General features: G+C 47.8%; 1 protein-coding gene across 1 annotated transcript; it reads right to left on the bottom strand.

Annotated features, from left to right (window-relative positions):
- Window positions 1–3069: 3069 nt before the first annotated feature.
- Window positions 3070–16893, bottom strand: CAV2 (caveolin 2). The gene is made up of 3 exons (XM_069764840.1): window positions 16606–16893; window positions 13269–13456; window positions 3070–3557 (listed from the first exon to the last, which is right to left on the bottom strand). Exons 1-3 carry the CDS (start codon window positions 16747–16749, stop codon window positions 3404–3406), a joined length of 486 nt encoding a protein of 161 aa, XP_069620941.1. The 5' UTR covers window positions 16750–16893; the 3' UTR covers window positions 3070–3403.
- Between the last annotated feature and the right edge of the window lie 979 nt (window positions 16894–17872).

Raw genomic sequence — 17872 nt, 5'->3', positions numbered from 1 at the left:
TTCTAAGTATAACTAGATAAATCTGGATGGAGAAAGTGCATGTGCATGGAGATAAAGTGCTATCAGACTCACATACAGATGCTTCTCACAAAATTAGAATATCTTCATAAAGTATTCTAATTTACTGAGAATGACTTTTGGGTTTTTATTGGCTATAAGCCATAATCATCAACATTAACAGAAATAATCTCGTGAAATAGATCACTCTGTTTGTAATGACTCTATATATGAGTTTCACTTTTGTACTGAAGAACTGAAATAAACTAACTTTGATGATATTCTAATTTTGTGAGAAGCACCTGTACGTAATAATGTCACTCTTACTCACAGATCAATAGTAAGATCCATCACATGGTGTATGGAGATGGAACGTCTCACACTGCCTCGACGCGTGTTTCGTTTTCTCAAAGGGAGGTGCTTTCTCCCATTGAGAAAGAAAAATATGCTAGAATAGTGGCCTTCAAAGTCGTCTGACTTCATCCTCAGACAAATGTTCATAAAATTTGAAGAAGGCGGTTGAAAAATGCAAACTCAAGTATAGTGGTGAACCAGAGGACATTGACCATGAGGAATTAGTCTGGCCATGCAGCACATTTGCAGCAGATTATAACAGCCAGAACATCTTCTGAAGCAAAGCACTCGTGTACTTGAAGTATACTTGGGATCATTATACTGATGGAAGGTCTAATGATTAGAGATGAGTGAAACCAAACTAAAAAGTTTGGCGTTCGTACTGGACAGTTAGTGCTGCCGGGTATTGATGCGAGAGACTCCCGCGAGTTTCTCACATTGCACACGCAAGTGTGACCCCAGCCTAATTCTGAGACTACAGTAACCATTAAGGCTGTGTTCACATGTGTTTTTTTGCTGCAATCAAAATCCAAAAACCGCTGCAAAAACGCAGTAGCTTTAAACAAGGCAGAAAAAAAACATAATGTCCGAACACATCCAATAAGTGGCATTTTGTGTTGCATTTGGAGAAATGAGAAACGTTTTACTAATCGTGTTGAGCGATATAAATTGTTCTTGATTGGTTTACTTCAAACAGCAAAAGAAATTTGACAATTTGTTAATAAGCCTTATGTGCTATGGAGACTGAATAATTTTGATTTCAACTGTACGCTAGATTTAGATGAATGTATGTTTTTTTGCCCTCAGAGAAGAGATTCAAACGTTTACTTGTAATTACGGCAGATTTATTATAATAGCATGCTCTTGCATGTCACTCGATGTGTTGGTATGCACATGTTCTAACACTGAGTACAATGGGATAATTGGGGAGAGACCAAGATGCTCTTCGGAACTGGAAACCTCACACACACGTAGCAGCATCCACTTACATTCAGCTACATAGTTAAATGAAGATGAACGCAAGAAGGGGGAGGACGTAAAGTAAGGCGTCTTCTATACACGTAAGCTGGCACTTAGTTGCCATTATATCTGGGTTATGTCAGCAAAATAGTGTCCTTTAGGCACAGTATGGGGGTTATAGAACAAACACTGGCCTGACATAAAAAGCATACAAATAACACACTCTATACTAGGACAATATTCCATTATATTTATTTCAAATATACAAGCAAATATTGCAGTGTGTTCAGTTAATATACATGAAAATATGATGTTCTTATTAATGTACATGGAAACAATGTGATCTTGGCGAATCAATAAGTAAAGCATACAGGAATAAGTGATTATGTCATGTAAAGCTGTGCTGACAAAATGGCCATAAAATACGTCATATAAATCTGATGCTTCTTTATACAATAATGCATCATAAAAGTAAAATGATTATTTATGACAATCCAGAGACAATTTACAAGTTCTCTATTGTTAAGGATTGTCCTTGTGTCAACACTCCCCTTCCAAGATTTTATATATATATATATATATATATATATATATATATATATATATATATATATATATATTTATGCATTTTAAGCACTGGATAGGTGATAAATGCAAGTTTTGTGGGATCTGACCACAAGGTCCCAAGCAATCCTTAGAATGGTGACTGTTGAACCATAGTAAGAAGTATGAAATATTTTTGGCTGGAATCCTTATCTAATCTTTCCACAATGCAGAAAGTATTCTGAGTATCTAACTCGATAAATCTACTAATACAGAAAGAGAAAATGTATTTCCAGCAATTTTTCATGGAATAACCAGTGGCGATGGGCTTAGTAATCATGAAAACTAAAGGTACCTTCACACATAACGATATCGTTAACGATATCGTTGCTTTTTGTGACGTAGCAACGATATCGTTAAGGAAATCGTTCTGTGTGACAGCGACCAACGATCAGGCCCCTGCTGGGAGATCGTTGGTCGCTGAACAAAGTCCAGAACTTTATTTCGTCGCTGGATCTCCCATGGACATCGCTGGATCGGCGTGTGACACCGATCCAGCGATGTCTTCACTGGTAACCAGGGTAAACATCGGGTAACTAAGCGCAGGGCCGCGCTTAGTAACCCGATGTTTACCCTGGTTACCAGCGTAAAAGTAAAAAAAACAAACACTACATACTTACCTACCGCTGTCTGTCCTCGGCGCTGTGCTCTGCACTCCTCCTGTACTGGCTGTGAGCGTCGGTCAGCCGGAAAGCACAGCGGTGACGTCACCGCTCTGCTTTCCGGCCGCTGTGCTCACAGCCAGTACAGGAGGAGTGCAGAAAAGCAGAGCGCCGGGGACAGACAGCGGTAGGTAAGTATGTAGTGTTTTTTTACTTTTACGCTGGTAACCAGGGTAAACATCGGGTTACTAAGCGCGGCCCTGCGCTTAGTTACCCGATGTTTACCCTGGTTACCGGCATCGTTGGTCGCTGGAGAGCTGTCTGTGTGACAGCTCTCCAGCGACCAAACAGTGACGCTGCAGCGATCCGGTTCGTTGTCGGTATCGCTGCAGCGTCGCTTAATGTGAAGGGGCCTTTAGATGATGACTATTAACCAGAGACTTGTAAATTACTTAGAAGTTCTATAGTTTGGGGGAGAAAAGCAATCTTTTAGAAAGCTCCCCTGATAAGGAACCTTAATTACATAACGCCAAAGTAGGGACAGGACTTGAGGTTTATGGGTATGCCATTAATTAAGAGAACAATGGGATTAAGAAGCTGATGGATGAGGGTTTCATTCTCTAGGAGGCACCCCATTGTTTTTTTCAGCCCCAGCCTGTGTAATTAGTACTATCCTTTCTGACATGGCAATGATCTGCTGTCGTTTTAGTAGGGTGCTGCCGGTGTCCAGCACTTATACAGTAGACAGACAGATACGCGTTACACTGCAGTTGGAGCACATCTGGAATGTCCACATGTAGATGGTAAAGGCAATTTCTGTGAACTGAGTCTATTAAACTACATTTATCACTACGGGCTTTCATATATTCTTGCATATCATCACCGGGTTAAAAAGGCTGATCCACTCGAACGCTGACCGTTGAAAAGCAGCGCCCCATACTTGCAAACAGCGGGGCCACAAAGCTGTCTGTCAGTCCCCTCCATACCGCTTGTACAGATGGCAGCAACATTAGACTGGTTCTCACAAAAGGCATCACGACCCTGAAAACAAAAAATTTACAAATCACACATGGAAAACAAATTATTTTATCAAATAAAACAGATATAGAGCAGATATGAGTAATACAGAATTGTCCAGGTAAATTCACTTTCCACTCCTAGGTTTTTTCCTTCTATAACCAAACCTCTAACTAATTGTCTATCACACTCTGCACTTCTCTCAGGCTAGGTTCACATTTGCGTAGGGTAGAGCTGCAGAGGGTTGCGTCGTTCCTCCGTTAAGCCCCGCCCCTGCCGCACCTCTTCCATTCAGCTCCGCCTATGTCGGCATGCGTCCTGCGTACCTATCTAACATTGGGTACGCAGGCCATGCAGATGTATGCGGATGCCTCCACATGCTTCTTTTTGACGCTGCGCCGACCGCAACATGTTGCGTTCAACGCGTCAAAACGACGCATGCAGAGGCATCCGCATGGCCTGCGTACCCAGTGTTAAGGATAAGTACGCAGGACGCATGCTGACGTAGGCAGAGCTGAATGGAAGAGGTGCGACAGTGGGCGGGGCTTAATGGAGGAACTACGCAGCCCTCCGCTACGCAAGTGTTAAACCTTAATCACTCCTAGGTTTTCTTTCTTCTATAACCACACCTCTAACTAATTGTCTATCACACGCTGCACTTCTCTTAAATACAGCATACTTACTGCCATGCAGGTCCATCAACCTCCTGTTTTCATCCCTTCAGCCTCCATCTTGATTCCTAACTTTCATCTTACATGTGTTAGGCTATATGCACACGTTCAGGTTTTTTCGCGTTTTTTTTTTTCAGTTTTTTTGCAGTAAAAACGCTATAAAAACTCATTAAAAATGCATACATTATGCATCCTATCATTTAGAATGCATTCTGCATGTTTTGTGCACATGATGCGTTTTTTTCTGCAAAAAAAATGCATTGCGGTAAAAAAAGCAGCATGGTCATTAATTTTGCGGATTTTCTGCGTTTTTCCCGCTATTCTATGCATTTGGGAAAAAACGCACCAAAAACACATGAAAAACGCGGAAAAAACCTCATGCGGATTTCTGGCAGAAATGTCCGGTTTTTGTCAGGAAAATTTGTGCAAGAAATCCTGACGTGTGCACATACCCTGTGCTCTGCTATAAATCCCATGTTACATCTGCACAGAATCACATGACTGGAGCCAGTAAGGGTATGTGTCCACGTTCCGGATTGCATCAGGATTTGACTCAGGTAAAATCTGCACCAAATCTGCACCTGAGGTGACTGGCAGGTCACCTGCGTTTTTCATGCGCATTTGTGTGTGTTTTTGTAAGTTCAATAAAGATATACCAAAAAAAAAAAAAGGGTGATGTCATTTCTTGTCCAACCTCTTCATTTACATACTCCATTGAAGAATAATTGCTTACACACACAGACAGATGATAGATAACAGAATAACAGATAGATCGATAGATGATAGAGAGATCTATCGTATCTATTATTATCTATCTATAAATATATCTATCGATAGATATATCTATAGATAGCTAGATAGATATATTAATAGATAGATGATACATAGATAATAGATAGATAATACCAAGCCCGATGTTTAATATAGCTATGTATCTTTATTCTGTCTGTCTGTCACGGAAATCCCAAGTCGCTGATCGGTCGTGGCTGTTTTTGCAGCGACCAGTCAGCGACGGGCACAGTCCATCGGTGAAATGGCCGCTCCATACTCCCCTCCAGTCCGCACTCACACAGGGTTAATGGCAGCGTTAACGGACCGCGCTATGCCGCGGTGTAACGCACTCTGTTAACGCTGCTATTAACCCTATGTGACCAACTTTTTTACTATTGATGCTACCTATGCAGCATCAATAGTAAAAAGATCTAATGTTAAAAATAATAATAATTAAAAAAATCATTATATACTCACCCTCCGTCGGCCCCTGGATCCAGCTGAGGCCTTTCCCGCTCCTCGCGACGCTCCAGTGACCGGTCCATGCATTGCAGTCTCACAAGATGATGACGTAGCGGTCTCGCGGAATTTAACCCCCACTCACAGCGCAACGTACATACATACAACCATATTCTAGAATATCCAATGCGTTAGAATCGAACCACCATCTAGTCTACTATATAATTGTCTAAAGGTCATTTCCGTCTTTCTGTCTGTCTGGCCTTCTGTCACGGATATTCATTGGTCGCGGCCTCTGTCTGTCATGGAATCCAAGTCGCTGATTGGTCTCGCCAGCTGCCTGTCATGGCTGCCGCGACCAATCAGCAACGGCCACAGTCCGATTAGTCCCTCCCTACTACCCTGCAGTCAGTGCCCGGCGCCCGCTCCATACTCCCCGCAGTCACGCTCACACAGGGTTAATGCCAGCGGTAACGGACCGCGTTATGCCGTGGGTAACTCACTCCGTTACCGCCGCTATTAACCCTGTGTGACCAAGTTTTTACTATTGATGCTGCCTATGCAGCGGCAATAGTAAAAGGATCTAATGTTAAAAATAAAAAATCATTATATACTCACCTACCGCCGCCTTTCCCGCTCCTCGCGATGCTCTGGTAACCGCTCCATGCAAGCGGCAGGTTCCGGTGGCAAGGATGGTATGCGACAAGGACCTGCCATGATGTCACGGTCATGTGACCGCGACCTCATTACAGGTCCTGCGCGAGAAGGACCTGCCATGACGTCACGGTCATGTGACCGCGACGTCATCACGGGTCCTGCGCTACCAACCCTGGGACCGGAAGCTGCGGAGTGCACTGCACACAGGCGACATGACTACAAGGGCTCCCTCGGAAGGTGATTATATGTTTATTTTTTATTTTTTTAACCTGTGACATACGTGGCTGGGCAATATACTACGTAGCTGGGCAATATACTTTGTGACTGGCCAATACACTACGTGGCTGGGCAATATACTACGTGGCTCTGTGCTGTATACTACATCGCTGTGCAATATACTACGTGGCTGGGCAATATACTACGTGGCTGGCAATATACTACGTGGACATGCATATTCTAGAATACTACGTGGACATGCATATTCTAGAATACCCGATGCGTTAGAATCGGGCCACCATCTAGTATATATATATATAATCGTCAAAGGGTCTGTTTGTCTATAACGGAAATCCCATCCCGCGTCGCTCATTGGTCGCGGGCGGCTGGCGCGACCAATCAGCGACAGGTGCAGTCAGGCCATGAATTGGTGCGGGATTTAAACCACGCTTTGCTGATTACTCGCGCCTGGCCGGCCGCGACCAATCAGCGATATTGCAGCGGGATTTAAACACCACTTCGTAAATAAAGTACATACATAATCTAGAATACCCGATGCATTAGAATCGGGCTACCATCTAGTAGATATATAATAGCAAGGCCGATGTTTATGAATGAACGTTTAATTTAAAAAAAAATAAATAAAAATTGGAAAAAAAATGGCGTGGGCTCCCGCGCAATTTTCTGCGCCAGAGGGGGAGAGCTAACGGCTGGGGGCCAATATTTGTAGCCTGGGAAGGGGGTAATACCCATGGCCCCTCCCAGGCTATGAATATCAGCTCACAGCTGTCAGCGTAGCCTTTACTGGTTATTAAAATAGGGGGACCCCCCCAAAAAAATGACGTGGGGGTCCCCCTATAATTTAGAGCCAGAAAAGCTACGCAGACAGCTGCGAGCTGATATTCATAGCCTAGAGAGGCCCCCCCCGGCTACATATACCAGCCCACAGACACCCCAGAAATGGCGCATCTGTAAAATGCGCCAATTCCGGCACTTAGCCCCTCTCTTCCCACGCCCGTGTAGCGGTGGGATATGGGGTAATAAGGGGCTAATGTCACCTTGCTATTGTAAGTTGACATTAAGCCGGGTTAATAATGGAGAGGAGTCAATAAGACGCCTATCCATTATTAATCCTAGAGTAGTGAAAGAGTTAAAAAAGAAATAAAGACACAGCCAGAAAAAAAGTATTTTATTATTCTTAATTTCACCATACTTACCATACTCGATCGCCTGCAAAAAAACGTAAAATAATAAACCGTATACTCCATGTCCGACGCAGTCCAATTAATAACGAGTGTCCCACGACGATCTCCCCTATAGAACAGTGACATCGGGTGATGTCACTGCTCTATAGGACCCTCAGTGACACACTGACAGGAGACAATGGCTCCTGCAGTGCATTACTGAGAGGTTACTCTAGTTCACTGGTCTCACTTTATGGCAACTGCTGCGTGGGAACTTTCTTACACAGCAATGCCAAAAGTGAGACAAGGGACTATTTTCTCACAGGGGCGTAGGAATACATTGTGAGGAATACATTATGGAAGGATACCCACCATCATTGTATTCCTGGAGCCCCTGGAGAGGGGTCGCATCAGCTGATGCTGCTGCTCTCCACGGGAGATTGTCGTGGGACACTCGTTTTAATTGGATTTCTGCGGATCAGGGAGTATAGTGTTTGTTTATTATTTTAATATTTTTTACAGGTGACAATGGCTTCAGGGATCAAAGTGACAAGTGATGGTGAGTATCTACTCTATGTTTAATGTACTGTATGTCTATATGTATGTATGTACGGTATGTATGTGTTGTATGGTGCATGACGCATGTTGTCACATGACGCATGTTGTCGCATGTTGTCACATGTCACATGTTGTATGTCGCATGTCACCGAATGTTGCATGTCGAATGTTGTCGCATGTCGCTGCATGTCACATGTCGTCGCATGTCATCACATGTTGCATGTCGCATGTCGCATGTCGTCGCAAATCACATGTCGTCGCATGTCGAATGTTGTCGCATGTTGCCGCATGTCACATGTTGTCGCATGTTGTATGGTGTGTGTTGTATGTTGTATGTGCACACAGTGTAGATGAGTCTGGCTCTGCTACATCTGGATGCCTGACATCCAGATGCAGCAGAGCCGGTAGATAATCGCCGGAGATAACTCTCCAGCGATCGCCTACACTACAGCATTCTCGCAAACAGCTGATCAGCTGTGTGCGAGAACCAGACTAGTGACCAGAGATACGGTAAGTTCCGGTCACGTGCACGGCAGTTCTCGCGATAACATACGTTATCGCGAGAACTGCAGTGGATGAGGGACTTCTGGCGGCGGGACAGGTGAACCGGCAGACATGCGTAGTAAGCTCTACGCATGTGACTAATCATTAGATGCGATTTTATCGCATCTAATGATAGTCTATGGTAAATATACGGCGCGGTGACGGAGCCTCGCCGCGTTGTAAACAAACATGCTGCGTTCAAAGATGCGACGCATGTCCGTTTACGCGGGTCTGCCGCCTCCGTGTTTTACCGCATAGTGGAGACGGGATTTTATGAAATCCCCTCCACTTTGCTGTAACATCTGGACGCTGCGTGTTTGACGCTGCGGCTCTACGCAGCGCCAAACACGCAGCGTTTCCTGAACATGGAAACATACCCTTACACGTCTGCATGCTGTGGCATCAATGTGAGTATTCTTCCCTCTAAATTCTTCTATATTACCTAATAGATTATCAGTATACAGTCAGAGGCCTGAAGTGTGACCTTCTACACGATAACTGCCTGACAGGCACTGTGCAGTCATCATCATTATACTTGATATAAGCTTCTGTTAAACCGCTCACCCTATGATGTAGTAAATGCATCTTCATCATACAAAAACTTCTATTGACCGAGAGGCCCTTTGGAAATCATAAAGACGTGGAACGGAATCACAACATGGCCACTGCGTGATCATATGGCCTAAGGTGATACTGGTTGAATCATATATGTTGGGGGACTAGTGACAGCACAAATTAAGAAAAAAAGTCCTGTAGTGCAATAGATAAAGTTTCTATGGCTAAACAAAGTTACTTAATATCATGAACTGAAGCTGAAGTAGTTCTTTTTTGGACAGTTCTCTGAGAGTGATAGCATGATGTGTAGACTTTCACCCTCTGGATTAAGTAAGTGTCCCATACTAAATACAGAACGGCCTATTCAGTTACCTGCTTCTTGTAATAAGGGCTGACAATAAAACGACTGCTGCTGTATGCCAAAAAGCAAACTGTATAAATCAATTTCTTCTTAACTGGAATGTGATCTCTTTTAGGTTCAAATATAGTTCAAAGTGCCTCTGCATATTGTTTGCCAAGGAATAGGACTGTCAGCACAGAATGACTGTCTAAGCCAAGTACAGGCACTCGGTGCATCATGGCGTGGCCACACAGTTCTGTGCACCTTCCCACCTGCTTATTCTTCAACCCCTCTGCTTAGATTGACAGCTCTGGCTTCATAGAGACAGAGAAGGGTGGATAGAGATGGAAATGAAGCAAGTGGGAAGGTGGCCCCACCATGCTGCACTGGGTGCCTGTAATTGGTTTGAACAGACTAAATCCCTTTAGCCATTGGGCATGTTCACCCATCAGAAAATGATACAATGAATGAATGCCTTTGAACGGCTTGAAGAACTGAAACCCCCAAGAGGTTAAAAGAAGTAATGTGTCTATTCTGGCATTTTGGAAGACGCTCTATATTTTACAGTACCAGATACTGGGAAAGCTCAAAAGACATCTTTTAGAGCGTTTTGCCATCATTGTAAGTTTTGATTCTGGAGTAACCCTTTCAGACACAGAAATGAATTCCCTTCTGTGTAATATATTGATAAATCTCCTTTGCACAATTTTTATTTGCTCCTGCAGTGCACACGTATAAGCTCTCCATAGGCCCGGTAACCAGACACAGGCGCACAGACTGTCCCTTTAACATCCGGTCTGTTGGGTTGGTATACTCCAGAATGCCTTTATTGCTACCTACAGAAAATGTCTATTGGCGCCATATACCACTTTACACACAGCTACATGTCAGGGCCTTAAGTTGAGGGCATGCCTGGAAATCCTCCCAATGTATGCAGCTGACAAGCGCTGTGTGAGCAGAGACTACATATGTGTCATTCACACACGAGGCTCCATTTTTCCTTTTTAAGTCTGCTGCTATATCCTCTTCTGCAAGAAATGAAAACCCAGTGGACCCATGAGACGTTAATGAGATCCATTCCTTTCTAACATTTTGGGACAGGCCAGTGACCAGGGTCTTTCATCCCTCTGGTGAAGCAGCATGGCAGCTAACACCCTCCGAACTCTGGTCACAATAGAACCTGGAACATAGCTGGCATCGGACACAGTTGTCTCTAATGAATGACTTACCTGCCTTTCTTAAATGGAATCTGGCACCAGGTTTTTGCAGCATAATGTACAGTAGAGGCTGAGACCCTGATTCCAGCAATGTGTCACTTGCTAATCTGCTTGCTGTCATTTGATACAATCCCTGTTTTCTCTGCTGTAGATGTAGCGGTGCTCAAATGCCGAGCTCTGTATATCCCCACACACACCCGATTGGCAGCTTTCCCTGTACACTGCGCATTGACAGAAAGCAGCTAGGCCAGGAAGGAGTGTGGTTACATAGAGCAGTTGACTATGGGACACAAGGCACCTAGTCCTCTAGTGATAATCTCATGCGGGTAAAACACTTATATTGAAACTGCAAAATACTACAGCCTAGTACGTGATACATGGCTGGAAACAGGGTCTCTGCCCCTACAACATGCTGCTCTAAGATTACATAGCAAAAACATGCTGATACATTCCCTTTAAAGAGGACCAATCACTACTCCTGACATCTAAATCCTTATATTCCTCATGAAATAATAATTCTGAATAATTATTTTTTGTGTTTTTTTCCCTTCGTCTGTTATTCCTCTTGTGATTTTATAAATAAATTAAAAAATGGGAGTTACTGATCTCCTTTATTAATGGGCTGTATTCCTACATCAGCACATACACAACGCCAGTGACAGTGTACGGACACACCACTGACAGGCGGACTGGTGACACCCAGCTTGTAATTTACCTCTACATTTTCTAGGGGAGTAACAGAAACAGCACAATGGACAACTGTAAGGCTATGTGCCCACGTTGCAGAAATGCTGCGCAAATGTCTGCAGCATTTCTGCAACTCCCTGCCGCGTGTAAAACACATGCGGAATTCGTATGCGTTTTCACGCAAAAACCAAGCGGTTTTAGCTTGCAGAATGCTTGCGCTTTACAAGCGATTGGACGCATCGCTTGGAAAAGTGATTGACAGGTTGGTCGCATAGTGCTTGACAAGTGTGACCAACTTTTTACTATTGACGCTGCCTATGCTGCATCAACAGTAAACGATAGAATGTTAAAAATAACAAAAATGGTTATTCTCACCTTCCGACGGCCCCCGATCTCCTCAGCGTCGCTCCCGATACGTTCCGTTCCCAGGGATGCTTTACGCAAAGGACCTTGGTGATGTCACGGTCACGCGACAGCGACGTCATCCCAGGTGATTTGTGCAATGCATCCCTGGGAACGGAAGCCGCCACGCGCACCGCTGAGAGGCAGGAGGACTCCGGGGGCCATGAGAAGGTAAGTATATCCCTATTTTTTATTTTAATTCTATGGTTCCCAAGGGCCTGGAGGAGAGTCTCCTCTCCTGCAGACCCGGGTACCATCAGCACGTGAAGCGCTTACTTTACACATGGTGAGCATAGCCGCATGCGTAAAGCGAGCGTTTCAATGCAACCCTATGGCTGCGGAATCGCCGCGATTCCGCAGAAATAATGAACATGCTGCTGATTTTACCACTATGCGATTACGCAGCGGGAAACTCTGCAGCATGGGCACAGCAGCTGCAGAATCCCATAGGATTGCATGGGAATGCGGTTTCAAGCGTTTCCACTGCGGCAAAAAATACGGCAGAAAAGCATAAAAAACACAACGTGGGCACACAGCCTAAAAACACACGGTGCAGGATAGCTATGCTAGAGAAAATGGACGCCACGTGCTATCAGAGAAGTCACTGGTGGTGACGGCTCCTCCCTGAGCTATTACATTCCTGGGATCACAGGCAAAGATTGCTCCTAATGTTACTTTGCCCATTGTGCCAATCTGGATTGTATAGCCGACCTGCTACAAGTGGCGCTCTGGGCCTAGCATTAGTTGGGGGGAAATGATCACATTACTGTAATGTAACCTGTCTTAAGGGGGTTTTCCGGTTTTCAAAAAGCCCTCGCCCTCTGAAACAGTTTGTGGTAAAAAAACAGACCGCTATTCTCAACCTCCCCAGGTCCAGAGATGAGTCTTTGCCGCTACTCCCGCTGTTAGATCACTGAGTGCCGTGACTTTGCCTGATTTGACGTTATGAGCTGCAGAGCTCACTGATTGTCTGCAGTATTGATGACGAGATAGCAGCACTGCAGACGATAACAGACATAGGGACTCAGTGCTGGACCAGGGGAGAGTAAAGCTCGCTTTGATTTAAAGCTAACTGCATGAGGGGAACAGAGTTTTTCTGAAACAGGAAAACCTCTTTAAGGCTGGGATCACACATATGCGAGATACGGCCGAGTCTCGCCGGAGAAAACCCTCCTCTGGCGTCGGCACTCCGGAGCGGAGTGTGCAGCCGCACAACATAACATGGAGCCGCACGCTCCGCTCCGGAGTGACGGCGCCAGGGCTGCGCTTTCACCTATGAGACTCAGCTGTATCTCGCTAATGTCTCATCCCAGCCTAAGTGCCATGATGGTGAGATGTTCCATTCCAGACATAACAGGCAGTGAGAATACAGAGCCACTGTCCGCCATCACACACCGTGGCCACAGGATTTCTATACGGCCGCTGGAATTTCTTATCTCTATGTGGAATTTACATTTCCATAGTAAAGACTTTACCAGATGTGCAGGCAGCTGAGGATGGCGAAGAGTAGTCCTAGGACGAAGGCCAGCGGGATGGCGAGGAGCACGGTCAGCAACTTGTAGATGAGGTATTTACTGATCTCAAACAGGGCGGTGCTGCAGATCCACACTTTATCAAAGCTGTGCGTGGAGTCCGGCTCGGCTATCACATCCTCGAAGGAGAGCTGCAACAGAAATGGGGAACACAACAGGCTGACAGCAGCTCTATTACAGGGGCCGCGCACCCTCCCCAAGGCCTCGCTCATCAGCGTCAGGGTGCAATGTTAGTCTAGGTGCTCGTTCACACCGGCTACTCCGCTCTACTACAGGGGCCGCGCATCCTCCCCGAGGCCTCGCTCATCAGCGTCAGGGTGCAATGTTAGTGTAGGTGCTCGTTCACACCGGCTACTCCGCTCTACTACAGGGGCCGCGCATCCTCCCCGAGGCCTCGCTCATCAGTGTCAGGGTGCAATGTTAGTCTAGGTGCTCGTTCACACCGGCTACTCCGCTCTACTACAGGGGCCGCGCATCCTCCCCGAGGCCTCGCTCATCAGTGTCAGGGTGCAATGTTAGTGTAGGTGCTCGTTCACACCGGCTACTCCGCTCTACTACAGGGGCCGCGCATCCTCCCCGAGGCCTCGCTCATCAGTGTCAGGGTGCAATGTTAGTCTAGGTGCTAGTTTACACTGGCTACTCCGCTCTATTACAGGGGCCGCGCACCCTCCCCGAGGCCTCGCTCATCAGTGTCAGGGTGCAATGTTAGTCTAGGTGCTCGTTCACATTGGCTACTCCTCTCTATTACAGGGGCCGCGCACCCTCCCCGAGGCCTCGCTCATCAGTGTCAGGGTGTAATGTTAGTCTAGGTGCTCGTTCACACTGGCTACTCCGCTCTATTACAGGGGCCGCGCACCCTCCCCGAGGCCTCGCTCATCAGTGTCAGGGTGCAATGTTAGTCTAGGTGCTCGTTCACATTGGCTACTCCGCTCTATTACAGGGGCCGCGCACCCTCCCCGAGGCCTCGCTCATCAGTGTCAGGGTGCAATGTTAGTCTAGGTGCTCGTTCACACTGGCTACTCCGCTCTATTACATGGGCCGCACACCCTCCCCGAGTCCTCGTTCATCAGTGTCAGGGTGCAATGTTAGTCTAGGTGCTCGTTCACATTGGCTACTCCTCCCTATTACAGGGGCCGCGCACCCTCCCCGAGGCCTCGCTCATCAGTGTCAGGGTGCAATGTTAGTCTAGGTGCTCGTTCACACAGGCTACTCTGCTCTATTACAGGGGCCGCGCATCCTCCCCGAGGCCTCGCTCATCAGTGTCAGGGTGCAATGTTAGTCTAGGTGCTCGTTCACACCGGCTACTCCGCTCTACTACAGGGGCCGCGCATCCTCCCCGAGGCCTCGCTCATCAGTGTCAGGGTGCAATGTTAGTCTAGGTGCTCGTTCACACAGGTTACTCCGCTCTATTACAGGGGCCGCGCACCCTCCCCGAGGCCTCGCTCATCAGTGTCAGGGTGCAATGTTAGTCTAGGTGCTCGTTCACATTGGCTACTCCGCTTTACTACAGGGGCCGCGCATCCTTCCCGAGGCTTCACTCATCAGTGTCAGGGTGCAATGTTAGTCTAGGTGCTCGTTCACACTGGCTACTCCGCTCTATTACAGGGGCCGCGCATCCTCCCCGAGGCCTCGCTCATCAGTGTCAGGGTGCAATGTTAGTCTAGGTGCTAGTTTACACTGGCTACTCCGCTCTATTTCAGGGGCCGCGCACCCTCCCCGAGGCCTCGCTCATCAGTGTCAGGGTACAATGTTAGTCTAAGTGCTCGTTCACATTGGCTACTCCTCTCTATTACATGGGCCGCGCACCCTCCCCGAGGCCTCGCTCATCAGTGTCAGGGTGCAATGTTAGTCTAGGTGCTCGTTCACATTGGCTACTCCGCTCTATTACAGGGGCCGCGCACCCTCCCCGAGGCCTCGCTCATCAGTGTCAGGGTGCAATGTTAGTCTAGGTGCTCGTTCACACTGGCTACTCCTCTCTATTACAGGGGCCGCGCACCCTCCCCGAGGCCTCGCTCATCAGTGTCAGGGTGCAATGTTAGTCTAGGTGCTCGTTCACATTGGCTACTCCGCTCTATTACAGGGGCCGCGCACCCTCCCCGAGGCCTCGCTCATCAGTGTCAGGGTGCAATGTTAGTCTAGGTGCTCGTTCACACTGGCTACTCCGCTCTATTACAGGGGCCGCGCATCCTCCCCGAGGCCTCGCTCATCAGTGTCAGGGTGCAATGTTAGTCTAGGTGCTCGTTCACATTGGCTACTCCGCTCTATTACAGGGGCCGCGCACCCTCCCCGAGGCCTCGCTCATCAGTGTCAGGGTGCAATGTTAGTCTAGGTGCTCGTTCACACTGGCTACTCCGCTCTATTACAGGGGCCGCGCACCCTCCCCGAGGCCTCGCTCATCAGTGTCAGGGTGCAATGTTAGTCTAGGTGCTCGTTCACACTGGCTACTCCGCTCTATTACAGGGGCCGCGCATCCTCCCCGAGGCTTCGCTCATCAGTGTCAGGGTGCAATGTTAGTCTAGGTGCTCGTTCACACTGGATACTACAGATCTGAGGGGACAAATAGAAATCCCACCATACTCTAGTTTGCTCCAATTTACGCTCTGCACCACCGCTATAGCGGGCATACGGTGCCAGCCATGTCCCCAGTTTGATCGCCTGAACGTGGCAGTCATGGACAGCAGGTCTGATGATACACGGACGCACCGTACCACCCAGGCTATACCCAGTCCCTGCAGGGTGAGTGACACTGAGCCGCTAGTCGGGTCACAATTAGGGGCTTTTTTGGATTTTTTTTATTGCTCTACATAAATGGAAAAACCAGATAAGACATGTATGTGGGCAGCATGGTGGCTCAGTGGTTAGCACTGCAGCCTTGCAGCGCTGGGGTCCTGGGTTCTAATCCCACTCAGGACAACATCTGCAATGAGTTTGCATGTTCTCCCCATGTTTGCGTGGGTTTCCTCCGGGTTCTCCAGTTTCCTCCCACATTCCAAAGACATACTCATAGGGAATTTAGATTGTGAGCCCCAATGGGGACAGCGATAATAATGTGCGCTGCAGAATATGTTAGCGCTATATAGAAATAAAGATTATTATATAATAAAGATTACTATTATTATATGTGGACTTGCTGTTACTTGTAGTTCAGACCCATGTGTTCTGCCCACAGAGATAGGACCAGGTATACACCGTGCCCTGGCATACACAGGTGTGGCAGAGCAGGACTTGCGGGGAGTCTGCCAGTACCCGCTCGGCTCTGCTATATCTGCGCAGCACTCACCTTCAGGTGCCCGTTCAGGTCGTGCGGGTCCCGGTCCGGCTCACTGTCATACGATTTCTCCGCCAGCATCGGGGCAGAGGAGCGGTTGAACTCGTCCTCGTCCATGAAGATGCGAGCGTCGGCTTTCTCCTTCTCTAACCCCATGCTTCCTCCGTACGGGGAGACCCCGCGACTGCTCCGAGCTGCGGTGCGGAGACACTTCCTGGATGCCGGTGCAGCTGCTCTCCGCGCCCCCCTCCTACCGGGGTGAGTTGGTGCGGACTCAATATTCGGGCGCTGAATGCCGGGCACGCCCCGCGCTCCACACCCTCAGCAGCCGGGAGAGACGACCGCACAGAGGGGAGTCCGGGCTGTGAGCGTCTGTGTTCACAGAGTGGGGCTGTAGGTGTGGTGTCCTTGTGGTACCACCATTGCTAGCGCCTGTACTTAGGGTTCGTGCAGGGACCACAGAGTGGGGCTGTATGTGCCGTGTCCTAGTGGTACCACCATTGCTAGCGCCTGTACTTAGGGTCCATGCAGGGACCACAGAGTGGGGCCGTATGTGCCGTGTCCTATTGGGTACCACCATTGCTAGCGCCTGTATTTAGGGTCCATGCAGGGACCACAGAGTGGGGCTGTATGTGCCGTGTCCTATTGGGTACCACCATTGCTAGCGCCTGTATTTAGGGTCCATGCAGGGACCTCAGAGTGGGGCTGTATGTGCCGCGTCCTATTGGGTACCACCATTGCTAGCGCCTGTACTTAGGGTCCGTGCAGGGACCTCAGAGTGGGGCCGTATGTGCCGTGTCCTATTGGGTACCACCATTGCTAGCACCTGTACTTAGGGTCCGTGCAGGGACCACAGAGTGGGGCCGTATGTGCCGTGTCCTTGTGGTACCACCATTGCTAGCACCTGTACTTAGGGTCCGTGCAGGGACCTCAGAGTGGGGCCGTATGTGCCGTGTCCTATTGGGTACCACCATTGCTAGCACCTGTACTTAGGGTTCGTGCAGGGACCACAGAGTGGGGCTGTATGTGCCGTGTCCTATTGGGTACCACCATTGCTAGCGCCTGTATTTAGGGTCCATGCAGGGACCACAGAGTGGGGCTGTATGTGCAGTGTCCTAGTGGTACCACCATTGCTAGCGCCTGTACTTAGGGTCCATGCAGGGACCACAGAGTGGGGCCGTATGTGCCGTGTCCTATTGGGTACCACCATTGCTAGCGCCTGTATTTAGGGTCCATGCAGGGACCACAGAGTGGGGCTGTATGTGCCGTGTCCTATTGG

This window comes from Ranitomeya imitator, chromosome 4, assembly GCF_032444005.1.
Source record: "Ranitomeya imitator isolate aRanImi1 chromosome 4, aRanImi1.pri, whole genome shotgun sequence".
Taxonomy (NCBI): domain Eukaryota; kingdom Metazoa; phylum Chordata; class Amphibia; order Anura; family Dendrobatidae; genus Ranitomeya; species Ranitomeya imitator.
Note: the sequence above shows the minus strand (reverse complement) of the source record. Positions and strands in the feature narration are given on the sequence as shown.

Coding starts and splice junctions, on each gene's coding strand:
- CAV2 (XM_069764840.1), bottom strand. CDS start 16,749: ATGGGGTTAGAGAAGGAGAAAGCCGACGCTCGCATCTTCATGGACGAG. Junction 13,457..16,605: donor ACCTGAACGGGCACCTGAAG/GTGAGTGCTGCG, acceptor TTTCTGTTGCAG/CTCTCCTTCGAGGATGTGAT. Junction 3,558..13,268: donor CTCAGCTGCCTGCACATCTG/GTAAAGTCTTTA, acceptor TTTTGTTTTCAG/GGTCGTGATGCCTTTTGTGA.